A 13,640-nucleotide genomic window follows, 5' to 3' on the forward strand; every position below is an offset into this window, starting at 1 on the left:
GAACAAGGGAGGTCAGCCGCTTCACACTGCCAGTCCGACAGCTACAGACGCGTTTTGGGGTATTGCCCCTTGTCAATGTAGCGCAGTCAGACCCGCAGGTGTCGCCACTGACGTCTCTGTTCGAAGGTTTCTATTTACCTAGTTTCAATAGCTATCTTGATGGCGGTGGCCTCATGGAGCTGACCAGCGGCAACGATTATTCTTATATCTATAAGAATGCCATATTAATATGGCGATAACAATTAATTTCCAGTAAACGCTGCCGTAATCTCTTTTATAGAGATTTAGTAATTTTAATATTTCTATTATTGAAAACAAGTGGATGTATTCCACTGAAACTAGGTAAATAGAAACCTTCGAACAGAGACGTCAGTGGCGACACCTGCGGGTCTGACTGCGCTACATTGACAAGGGGCAATACCCCGAAACGCGTCTGTAGCTGTCGGACTGGCAGTGTGAAGCGGCTGACCTCCCTTGTTCGAAGGTTATAATGGATACAGATCGTGTATCAATAGCTATCTTGTCTCTGTTCGAAGGTTTCTATTTACCTAGTTTCAATAGCTATCTTGATGGCGGTGGCCTCATGGAGCTGACCAGCGGCAACGATTATTCTTATATCTATAAGAATGCCATATTAATATGGCGATAACAATTAATTTCCAGTAAACGCTGCCGTTATCTCTTTTATAGAGATTTAGTAATTTTAATATTTCTATTATTGAAAACAAGTGGATGTATTCCACTGAAACTAGGTAAATAGAAACCATCGAACAGAGACGTCAGTGGCGACACCTGCGGGTCTGACTGCGCTACATTGACAAGGGGCAATACCCCGAAACGCGTCTGTAGCTGTCGGACTGGCAGTGTGAAGCGGCTGACCTCCCTTGTTCGAAGGTTATAATGGATACAGATCGTGTATCAATAGCTATCTTGATGGCGGTGGCCTCATGGAGCTGACCAGCGGCAGCGATTATTCTTATATCTATTAGAATGCCATATTAATATGGCGATAACAATTAATTTATAAATATATATATATATATATAATATATATATATATATATATATATTATATATATATATATGTATATATATATATATATATATAATATATATAATATATATATATATATATATAATATATATATATATATATATATATATATTATATATATATATATATATATATATATATATATATATATATATATATATATATATAATATATAAATATATATAATATATATATATATATATATATATATATATATATATATATATATATATATATATATATATATATATATATATATATATATGTGGAAGCAAGGGTTAGAATCAAAGGGCCTTAGAGTAAATGTAGCAAAAACCAAAGTAATAGTAAGCAGCAAGGCGTACTCAGCACACACACGTAGGTGGCCCTGCTCAATCTGTAGGAAAGGTACAGGTAGAAACTCCATAAGATGCACCCAATGTAAGCTATGGACGCATAAGAGGTGCAGCAACATTAAAGGGAAATTAACAGATAAGATAGCTTTCATGTGCGGCAGATGCACAGGGGCAATAGACACAACAGACACTCAGAAAACAGATTCCATCACACTCCAGGGAGAGAAACTAGAAGTAGTTGATAGTTTCCGCTACCTGGGCGACCAAGTTAGTAGCGGAGGTGGATGCACAGAGAGTATCACCACTAGAATACGAATAGCCTGGGCAAAGTTCAGAAAGCTCCTACCCCTACTGGCGACAAAGGGTCTCTCCCTCAGAATGAAAGGTAGATTGTATGATGCATGTGTGCGAACTGCCATGCTTCACGGTAATGAAACATGGGCTGTGACTGCAGAGGACATGCGTAGACGAAAGAAATGAAGCTAGCATGATCCGCTGGATGTGTAGTGTCAGTGTGCACGCACGACAGAGTGTAAGCATCCTGAGAGAAATGCTGGATATAAGAAGCATCAGATGTGGTGTGCAAGAGTGACGCTTGCGATGGTATGGTCATGTGCTGCGGATGGATGAAGAGAGATGTGTGAAGAAGTGCCACTCCCAAACAGTTGAAGGTATCAGGGGGAGAGGTAGACCCAGAAAGACATGGGATGAGGTAGTCAAGCATGACCTCAGAGCATTGGGCCTCACTGATGCAATGGCGAAGGACCGAGATCTCTGGAGATATGCTGTGACTGCAAAGACCCGGGCTGCTTCCTGCATCAGTTCCACATAGCCCCTGCCCATTCAAAGTACCCCAGATCCCAGATCGTCCTGCTGTGCCTGAGGAGACCTGCTGAGTCAAGTACATGAACATGAACGGCGAAATAAATATCAATGGAAATAGGAGTTATGATGCCTGTGCCGGTGGCACATAAAAAGTACTATCCGAACGTGGCCGATGCCAGCGCTGCCCCGACTGGCCTCTGTGCCGGTAAGACCATCCGAACGTTGCCAGCGCCGCCTTGGCTGGCTCCCGTGCCGCTGGCACGTTAAGAGCTCGAACCGATCGTGACCGATGCCGGACCCCCCCCCCCGGCCCCTGTGCAGGTGGCACGTAAAAAGCACCCACTCCACTCGCGGAGTGGTTGGCGTTAGGAAGGGCATCCAGCCGTAGAAACTCTGCCAGATCAGACTGGAGCCTGGAGCGGCCCCTGGCTTCCCAGACCCCGGTCGAACCGTCCAACCCGTGCTAGCGCGGAAAACGGACGTTTAAACGATGATGATGATGATGATGATGATATATATATATATATATATATATAACAAAATGTACTAGCCATCTGAATGTGGCTAGCCACTGGGGGTGGGTGTTACTGAAGCTTATAGCCCCAGGAGATCATCGTCTCCAGCTGGCTTTAGACACACTTTCTGTGACCTTCTGATCTTCGCAAAGGGAGGTCATCCCCTCTCGAAAACCTAAGTGATACATACGGACTATAGTTTCGAGGTATTTGCCTCTCGTCAACGTACGGTAATCACCGTATGTATCACTTAAGTTTTCGAGAGGGGATGACCTCCCTTTGCGAATATCAGAAGGTCACAGAAAGTGTGTCTAAAGCCAGCTGGAGACGATGATCTCCTGGGGCTATAAGCTTCAGTAATACACACCCCCAGTGGCTAGCCACATTCAGATGGCTAGTACACTTTACGTTGTCGAGCGGTTACTGTTTACATCTCGTTTGGAGATTTATTAATGCTTTCAGACAGTTTTTCTAAATCTGTGACAGTGATTGCTGGGAAAAACATTAAATAGATATTCGCAAACAGGTCTCTCCAATCGAAAACCGCTGTTTTTTAAATTTTTCCTCGGAGTATATCAAATATTTTTCTGTTGCTGCAAATCGTTGTGTGAGTTCGTTTCCGCTTGTCTACTTTGTTGTGTTACACGTAATATAATTGTTGAACTGTTTTTGACCCAGTAATTTTCGTCCTTCGGGGTAGAAAATTTCTGTGTGTTTTTTTGTGTGAACTCTTAACCTGTATAGGTTATTTTTGAAAAAATTCCCTTGTCATTTGTGACAAGTTTGTGTTGTCTAATATGGAATTAGACTTAAGTTCAAAAAAAGACTTTCCCGAGATGGCAGAAGGTACAACAACTGTTAAACAAAAGGAAACACAGACAAAACCCAGTTTTTCAGACGCCGTAGGTGGCGAAGTGGAAGAAATGGAGGTGTCAATGGAAAGACTATTTAAGTTCAGACCGCTTGTGCAAAAAAGTGGTAAAGAAACACGATTGGTACCGCCCCCTGAGACTATACAGGCAATACGGGGAAAAATGGTCACCTATAAGGTGTACAATATAAAAGAAAAACGAATGACCGACGTAAAAAACGAAATGGTCGAAAAGTGTATGGCACCAATATGGAGCAAAGTTCGTCATGTCAACCGAGGTGCAAGAAGCGTTACAGTGGAGGCGCATTTTGAGACGGCGGAAGAAGCAAAGCAAATTTCGACGCAAACGTTGAAAAACGAGAATATAATACTGCTACCCTTATATTTGGGGTGCAGAACAGCAAAAGTGACACTGGAAGATATACCAAGGGGCTACGACGTGATGTGGGCGGCAACAGCGGTCATTTTTGATGTTGAATCAAAATTGACAATTTTGAGTATGAAGAGGAAAATATGAAAACACTGGAGAGGCCAGCAGCTGGAGATGATTATCCAGGCGGAAAATGCGACGCTGGAAAGCCTACCAGACAGAGTCTTCGTGGGGGAGGGGCACTCCATACGAGTTTCGGTGGAAGGACGCAGGCCCAGATGTTTTAAGTGCGGGCAAAAGAGCCACGTTCGCTCCGTTTGCACAACGAAAAATAATACGGGCAACGCCCTCCCCCCCCCCCACACAAAACGCTGTGAAGAACGCAGAAAGCAGCAAAGTGGAGAACAAAGTAACGACTGGCGAAAGCAAGGAGGAAAAAAAAACAAGTCGAACTCCAAAAAGGAGGAAGACAAGAACGGAATGCAAAATGAGAAAGGAAAAGAAGAGGAAATTAATACAACAAAAACAAATATACAAGAAGAGATGGAATTCACGAACGTGTCGAACAAAAGGAAAAAATCCATCACCCCTGACTTCCCACCCGTAACAAAAAAGAAAACAACGCACGCAGACGAACAAATTAAAAATATTCTCCAATCCCACACCGGCGGTACTACATTTATAGGCCAGCACTTTAACAAACCCCACCCCCCAACTGTAAAAGGGTTTAAACCCAATGAAAAATGTATAGCATACACCACAAGGAACGAGAGAGTAGTAAAATTTGTGCAAGCAAGTACGCAGATCAGGTGCTACAAAGCGACCGAGAAGGAAGCGGAGTGGCGATATGCAAGGGTCGGCGAAGAAGGATGGAAAGGAAAAAACTTACAAGACCACGTAAAAGCCGGCTTCATTAAGGATGTCACCCAGGAGGTGACAACTGGGAAATTATACGTCAGCCCGGCAGCCACACCAACCCAGAGCCCGGTGACAACGCCGGTGAAACGCCCAGCAGCAACGGCGAGTGGAGGGGGGGAGACAGGCAGAAGGAATCTGTCAGGCTCCCTCTCGCAACCGTGAGTAAATAAATTTCTTTTTTTCGATGATTAAGTTAGGTTGTATAAATGTGCGTGGAATGGGGTCGAAATGGAAACAGGCTTGTTTTCGAGACGACCTCATTTCACATAGAATCGATGTAGCTATTGTTACCGAGTCCAAGATGAAAGGACCCCAAGCGTTTTCACCACTTCTCAATGGTTACGAGAAATTTATTTCTCCTAGCCGGGAGGGAGGTGCAGGCGTGGCAGTTCTTTTCAGGAAGAACTTGGACTTACAGGTAAGTACTGTCTTTCTGGACCCAGAAGGTAGGCTGGTTGTCCTAGATGTGACGCACGTGAGTAAGCAGTCCTTCAGGTTGGTGGCTGTCTACGCTCCTAATGGACGTGGGCAGACCGGTTTTTTTCGGGAACTGGAGCACTTTCTAGTGACGTCCAAAACGGTAGTCTTGGTAGGGGATTTCAACACCATTCTCGATGCGCGGGTGGATGGTGTAGGCTCGAGCGATAGGAAGGGGAATCCTGGCCTCAAGGCTCTACTAGCGAGCTTTAATCTAGTAGACCGTTTTCGACTGGATAAGCCGAACCTTCCACAGTGGACGTGGAGTAATAACGACGGCTCACGCAGATCGTACATAGATAGAGTATTTGTTAAGGAACGAGATAGGAATAGTGTTAACTGTCCACAATTCTCTGTTGTGCCTTACACGGATCACAAACTTGTGACGTGTGAGGTACAGGTAGATAAATGCCATAGACAAGGTCCCGGGTACTGGAAAATGAACAAGTCTATTTTGACTTGTGAAGCTTTCCGTACCCGGATTAAGGAATTAGTACAGAGGGCATTATGTGGCACCATCATTAATAATAGATGGTGGCTCGCCCTCAAAAGAGCCATCCGTTTGGAGTCCATTAGATTTAGCAAGCAGCTAAGTTTAGATAGGACTAGAATAGAGGGCGAATTAGTTAAGAACTTAGACGAGGCTATGGAATCTGGCTGTGCATCCGGAGTGTTGGCAGCGAGAGCGATATTGTACCGTCACCTCAACGCCAAGCACGAGGGGTGTAGAGTCAGAGCTAAGTTACGTGCAGGAAAACGAGAAGGTAGTAACGTTGCCGGATGGGCCCGTCGTGAGGAGAGTCAGAAGGGCAAAAAGTCCTGTATTATGTCCTTAACTGACGAGCAGGACCGCAAGATCTATGGACAGGAGGAGATGCAGAAGGTCCTTCACCAGCATTTCGCACGGCTGTTTGGGGGCGGTGGTCTGCTCGAGCGTGGGGAGACCTTAAAGGACTTCCTAGCTGGTGGGCCTCGGCTCTCGGCAGGTGAGGCGGAGTGCTGTGAAGGATCGATCTCTCCCGCGGAGGTAAGAGGGGTTATGGCCGAGTGCGCCGGGGAAAAGTCGCCGGGGTTGGATGGTCTGCCCTATGAATTTTATTGTTGTATGCCGGACTTGTTCGGGGACATACTGGCAAGCGTCTATGCAAACTGGTAACAGAATGGGAGGATTCCCAGCTCTGTGAGTCGGAGAGTTGTGACGCTTGTCCAGAAAGACCCGAGCAAGGGGGAAAGTATTAGTAATTATAGGCCCATAACTCTACTTAATGTAGAGTTTAAGATTTTGGCCAAGGTGTTAGCAAAAAGGCTGACGGCTGTCGTAGAGAAACTTGTCGGGAAGGCACAGACATGTGCAATCCCAGGAAGGTCGATCCAGGATAATCTTCACCTTCTCCGCTACACTATAGATAGGGTCGGGAAATTAGACGGTAAAGGAGGGTCATTGGTCCATTTAGACCTAAGTAAAGCGTTCGATAGGGTAGACCATCGGTACTTGGCGGCGGTCCTCGAAGCGGCTGGGCTGGGCCCTGGCTTCTGCGGGTGGATCTCAGCTATGTACAGCGGCATCAAGTCCACAGTCCAGATAAACGGTTACCTAACGGAGCCGTTTTCGATCAAGCATTCAGTTCGTCAAGGGTGCCCCTTGTCCCCGCTCCTGTATGTTTTGGCTCTTGAGCCATTGCTACGGGAGCTGGAGAAGTTGGGAGGCAACCCTAATGAAATCGGATGCGGTAAGTCTGTTTCTGCCTATGCGGATGACGTCACCCTCATCGTGTCCAAGGGAACACAGCTACCTCGGGTAGCAGGTGCTCTCCGAAGATACGAAGCGGTGGCAGGGGCAAAAGTTAACAGGGACAAGTCCATCGGTTTGCGCCTCGGCACCTGGAGGAACAAGCCGATACCGTCCAGTGTTGTTGGACACTGGACGGATGGTCCTGTTAAATTGCTCGGAGTCTGGTTTGGTCCAGACTCCCAGACGGAGAAGAATTGGAGCGAGGTAACGAGCAAGGTAGAAGCCATAGTACGGAAGTGGTCCGGAAGGTATCTTTCCTTGAAAGGGAGGGCTGAGGTGGCACAGATGTTTATAGCCTCTGTCGTCACCTACCGCCTGACCGTCGTGCCTTGCCCCGATTCGTGGTTAAACAAGTTGGAACGACTCCTTTTCCGCTTTTTGTGGAAAGGAGAAAAGCCACTTGTGAGACGCTCCGTGTGTTGCCAGGAACCGCTAAAGGGTGGACTGGGGATGCGCAAGCATGCGTTGAGGCTGAGACACCTCTGGTGTTACCTGGAGGATGATAAGGTGTGGAGTTCGCTGGCAGAGGAATTCTTCCCGCGACCGGCCTCTATGGAGGGATTTACACCCGGTCTCATTAAAGGACGTAACCTGACTTCATGGCAGAAGGAGTGCCGACAGGCACTCTGGCTGATCCACAAGATGGGCAAGGCCGGCAGCGGGAATACCACCTCGGTGTTCTATAAAGGGCTGGTAGAGGGAAAAAATGACGACGTCCTAGGAAGGGCTCTGGGGTTCGATGAGGATCAACTCTCCAACCTGTTTAAGAAGACTTTCAGGTCGGGGTATTTAGATAATTACCAAAAATCCCTGACCTGGCAGTGCTATAGGAATGCATTACCTGTTCGCGAGAAGTTATCCAGGCACGGAATGTCAGTGCCACCGACGTGTCCAAGATGTGGGTTGGACGATGAAACCGTTCAACACGCTTTTGTACAATGTCGGGAGCTGTCAGGCTTGATAAGTTACGTTGAACACGTGTTGTCGCATCTGGGACGAGTACAGCTGTCGGCTGGATCTATGATTAAGATGATACCGCCAACTGGACTCTCAAAGGAAGGTAAGGCTTGTTTTTACTGTACTGTGGCAGTATTGAAAGAGTGTGTATGGAGAACTAGATTGGAAGGTCTAGTGAAAGGGTCCTTTATCTCTGGCCCCCGTTTGTTAAAATACTTCGGATATCATCTGAAGAGCAAGATGGGGTTGGAGAAGAGGAGCCTGCCACAGAAAGAGTATATGGAACGTTGGAAGGATGTGATGAGAAAGGTGGGTGAGAGTAACCCAGCTTAATCATCGAGGAAATGAAAAATCAGCTGCTGGGATTTATAGGCTCCCATTCCCTTTCACTGTACATAACTGTTTAAAATAAAGAAATAATAAAAAAAAAGAAAACATACGCACTAAAAGTTCTCGTGATAAAGGCAAAAGTAAGCCAAGTTTTCGTTCAAGTTACATAAAATTTTATTTTTGTAATTTTTATAATTTCATTCGAACTCGCATAGCATTTTTGTAATTGTTTTGTCCTGCAATGTCCCCTTCTATGTTAGATCACTTGATCATAATAAAGATAAATCCAATCGAAGACCGGTGTTTACCATACGTTGACGAGAGGCAAAAACCTCGAAACTATAGTCGTCGCGGTTGTGAGATCGAATTCGTTGGTGGAAGCGGTTGCGGCATTGGGGATTTTTTTTCTCAAAAATTTAAACCCAAACGTATGCGGGAGCGGCAGGCAAGGGCCTGGCTGCGAGCGAACTACAGTTGGAAGAAGTTACAGTCGAGAAGGAGATTTTGAAGAATTATTTCGACAGCTTGAAGAGAGAAGGTGACTGTGTGAGGATCACACCACCTGAAGAAGAAGCGAAAGACGCAGAGAAACATATTATAACATACAGAACGTGGAACGTGGCTTCAAAGAAAGTAGAAGTGGCACCGATAGAGGAAATTGAGCGCTGTCTGAATGGAGTTGAAGGAGAACCTACCTTCTATAATAGAGGTAGAAAATACGCAACAGTGGTCGTTCATTTTAAAAACGAAGACGAAGCGAAGAAGAATGCCACGCAAATACTGAAAACAGAAAAATGGATGTTATTACCAAGTTATCGTGGAAAAAGGGCAGTAAGAATACGAATCAGTAAGATTTCGCCGAAGCTGAACATGGAAAGAATCTTAGCGGCAGTGGTATTCAACGGCAAAGAAAGCGTTGAAATATTGAAAGTAGAAAAATCGAAAGATGTACAGTGGTGGGGTTATGCGGTGCAGGCTTTGGTTCATATAACCATACAAGACCTGTATAACATCCCAGAGGAGTTGGTGTTCCCCGACGAGACTCGACTCAGAGTCGTGGTGGAGGGGAGACCACCAGTGTGCTACAAGTGTAAAATTAGAGGCCACATGAAAGATGTATGTCCGACGAGAACATTGGAAGCTCGGACAGAAATATTGCAAATGGCGGATGAAAAATGTGTAAACACAGAAAATGTGGAAAGTGGTGACGAGTTGGAGAAAGAAAAGGAAAGAACAGAAGGAAAAGAAGATAGAAAGAGAGCGAGGGTGGAATCACCACCTAAAGTTCAAAAAAAGAAAAAAGCGAAAAATAAGACTACAGACGAGATGGAAGATCGAACGTGCGAAGATAAGAATACAAAAGCGAAGGCTAGAGAACCGGCAAATTTAACGGCAGACCAAGAATGGGGAAGAAGAGTGGAAGAATAAAAGCACTCATCAGGCGCATCAAAAGACTCAACAAAAAAATCAACCAATTAAGATATTCCCTCATACAACATCCACATTCAACAACAATGAAAAGGCTAGAGCTGGAAAAACTTCATCTGCAGACCGACATGAAAACCTCCATTGGAAATGAAAGAGCTGTGGAGGAACAGTGGGTAATCAAAAACATCAAACAGAACCCAAAAGTGTTCTATTCTTATGCAAATAAGCATAGAACCACTGTCTCACCCATTGGGCCATTGATTGATGATAACGGCATTCCCCAACACGATGCTAAAGAAATGGCAGAAATACTGCAGAAACAATACTGCTCTGTCTTTAGTGTTCCCACTGATATTGACGTAAGAGAAGCGAACGAAGTTGACTCCCAACATAAAATCTCAGACATAACCTTCACTGCCACTGACATCGTAGCAGCAATAAATGAGGTCAAATACAACTCTGCTGTAGGCTCTGATAGATTCCCCGCTAGTCTCCTGTAGGAATGTAGACACCAACTTGCAGTCCCTCTGACCAACCTCTGGAGAAATTCGTTACACGCAGGTTATATACCGAAACAGTTTCTATCCCAGTCAGTCATCCCGGTTTTCAAACAGGGAAGCAGATCCCTCGCTCTCAACTATCGCCCAATCTCACTCACCTCCCACATCATTAAAGTGTTTGAAAGAGTGTTAAGATCAAGGATAGCTGACTTCCTGGAGACCCACAAACTCCTAAATGCAAATCAGCATGGCTTTCGCTATGGCAGGGACTGTCTAACACAGCTCTTACACCACATTGAAGATGTACTCAAAGCCTTGGGAACAGGTTCGAACTCTGATGTCATATATCTTGACTTCAGTAAAGCGTTCGACAGGGTAGACCATAATATCCTACTCTCAAAATTGGCAAACGTTGGAATCCGTGGAAAAGTTCTACACTGGATTAAGTATTTCCTGGCAAATAGAACACAACATGTTGTAGTTGATGGAGTCCACTCAAGCCCAGCAAAAGTCACCAGCGGTGTCCTCCAGGGGACTGTCTTGGGTCCGCTACTCTTCATAATTTACATAAACGACCTTTCCAGTGTCGTACATTACTGCAAAGTGAAAATATTTGCTGATGACACTAAGCTCCAGCAAATCGTCAATGAAGAAGCAGATCGAACTCAACTCCAGTCTGATCTATATGCTGTGAGTCAATGGGCAGACAGAAACAAAATGCAACTGAACGAGGGAAAATTTGAGCTGATGCATTTTGGAAGAAACTCCTCACTAAAACAGCCATACTCTCTTCCTTCAGGGGAACCGCTCACAGCCTCTAACAATATCAGAGACCTGGGTGTAATTGTTGATGACGATCTCAGTTGGAGTGCACACATCAACAAGAAGGTCGATATAGCTAGGATGAGTTCCTGGATCTTAAGAACTTTCCGGTCCAGAGAACAAGGTGTCATCATACCACTTTTTTCTCCTTTGTACGGCCACACCTCGAATACTGCTGCCCACTGTGGTCTCCCCATACAAGACAAAACATCTCGAGAATTGAGTCACCCCAAAGGGCAATCACTAAACGAATTGAAGGCATGGCTGCTCTCGATTATTGGGATCGCCTTAAAGCCTTGAAACTTTACTCTCTCCAGCGTCGCCGTGAGCGGTACATCATTTGTACGATGTGGAGAATATACCGTCAACTTTGCCCAAACTACCTGAACATTAGCTTCAAGGTTCATCCAAGACTGGGACCACGGGCCATACGTCCCCTGCTCAATTCAAGGTCACAGCATACATGTACACTGCAACATAATTTGTTTTCCCCAACAGGCCCCGCCCTATTTAACATTGTCCCGAAAGAGATCAAAGAGGAAAAGGATCCCATCAACTTTAAACGGAGTCTGGATAGATTCCTTCAAAGAATACCAGATAAGCCACCCATAATTGTATACAACTCACCCAACAAGAACTCACTACTTGAATGGACCATAAACAAAACTTGACTTATACAGGATTCGAATAATCCTATCAGGTGGTGCTATTAATTTAGACATGGCCTAAGAAACATATCTAAGTTTATCTAAGTTTATATATATATATATATATATTATATTGAGGGTACTATAATTCGTAGATACCAACACGCTAAGAGCGACCAATGCGGTCAAAACTACTAAAAATAAACAAAATTTTACCGAATGCAAAACTTCAAAACACATCATTTTAAAAAAGAATTCAGTTACATATCACATGTGATTTCGTATTTAATGCAGAATATCCATTTTATGTTCATCAGTGCAACAAACTCAAGAAATATAAGAGAAAAACATAACATTACAAGCTCTATAGCCAACCGTAGAATTCGTCGTAGCATGTACGAATGTTTATCTTTACATATCTATGAAAATGGCGGGCTTATTCGCAATGCATTTCGGTGACAAATTGTCTAGTCGGAATAAAAATTCAGTATTGAACTATTCCGGTGAAAAATATAAATTAACAATTGAGGATAAAATCTTTAAAAGAAATTATCAGTAGTCAGCGTGAAAAACCTCGTAAGAGAAAAATCCGTAAATTCTTCCTCTTTGGTATTGAAATGCATTGCGAATAAGCCCGCCATTTTCATAGAGATGTAAAGATAAACATTCGTACATGCTACGACGAGTTCTACGGTTGGCTATCGAGCTTGTAATGTTATGTTTTTCTCTTATATTTCTTGAGTTTGTTGCACTGATGAACATGAAATGCATATTCTGCATTAAATGCGAAATCACATGTGATATGTAACTGAATTCTTTTTTAAAATGATGTGTTTTGAAGTTTTGCATTCGGTAAAATTTTGTTTATTTTTAGTAGTTTTGACCGCATTGGTCCCTCTTAGCGTGTTGGTATCTACGAATAGTAGTACCCTCAATATAATATAAATGAATATTTTCAAAGAGGAAGAATTTACGGATTTTTTCTCTTACGAGGTTTTTCACGCTGACTACTGGATAATTTCTTTTAAAGATTTTATCCTCAATTGTTAATTTATATATATATATATATATATATATATATATATATATATATATATATATATATATATATTCTAGCTGAAGGTGACCCGCTCTACGCGCGGGTAAGAGTGTAGTTGTTAGTTTCTGTTACTTCCTTTCAGCACGTAAAAAGCACCATCCGAACGTGGCCGATTGCAGCGCCGCCTTGACTGGCTTCTGTGCCGGTGGCACGTAAAAAGCACCAAATGATCGTTGCCGCTGCGAGCCCCCCTGCAACGTGTGCCGGCGGCACGAAAAAAGCACCCACTACACTCACAGAGTGGTTGGCGTTAGGAAGGTCATCCACCTGTAGAAACACTGCCAGATCAGACTGGAGCCTGGTGCAGCCTCCTGGCTTCCCAGACCCCGGTCACACTGTCCAACCCATGCTAGCACGGAAAACGGACGTTAAACGATGATGATGATGATGATTCTCCCTCTTTGTTTCTCTCTCACTTCTCCACTCTCTTACTTTTCTTTTCTCTCTGACTCTCCCTCGCTTTCTCTTACTCTCTATCTTTATCTATCTCTCTCCCATTTATAAACAACAGAAGATCTTGAGTAAGTTGAGAAATAAAATATTTTGAAAGATCAATAATAAATATCAGGCAGTGGCAAGGAAAAGGTCTGCTTCAAGGCAGACAGCAAAACGCTAACATTTAAAAGGGACAGACGAACTTGCGAGCTGAATAAAAATAATAAAATATTGGAAACCAAAGTTTGAAGGGATTGAATCTGAG

General features: G+C 44.0%; 2 protein-coding genes across 2 annotated transcripts in view; both read right to left on the bottom strand.

Annotated features, from left to right (window-relative positions):
- LOC115222512 (protein jagged-2-like) overlaps window positions 1-4,884 on the bottom strand; it is a 74,294-nt gene extending 69,410 nt beyond the window's left edge. Inside the window, exon 1 of the mRNA XM_036511622.1 lies at window positions 4,860-4,884. Coding sequence (XP_036367515.1) covers window positions 4,860-4,884 — 25 coding nt within the window. The remainder of the gene's footprint in view (window positions 1-4,859) is intronic.
- A 4,025-nt stretch (window positions 4,885-8,909) lies between these two features.
- The window catches only part of LOC118767241 (protein jagged-1b-like), a 56,875-nt gene continuing 52,144 nt past the window's right edge, over window positions 8,910-13,640 (bottom strand). The window contains 1 exon segment of the mRNA XM_036511537.1: window positions 8,910-9,224. Coding sequence (XP_036367430.1) covers window positions 9,069-9,224 — 156 coding nt within the window. The 3' untranslated portion in view covers window positions 8,910-9,068.

This window comes from Octopus sinensis, linkage group LG20 (assembly GCF_006345805.1).
Source record: "Octopus sinensis linkage group LG20, ASM634580v1, whole genome shotgun sequence".
NCBI classification, from domain to species: domain Eukaryota; kingdom Metazoa; phylum Mollusca; class Cephalopoda; order Octopoda; family Octopodidae; genus Octopus; species Octopus sinensis.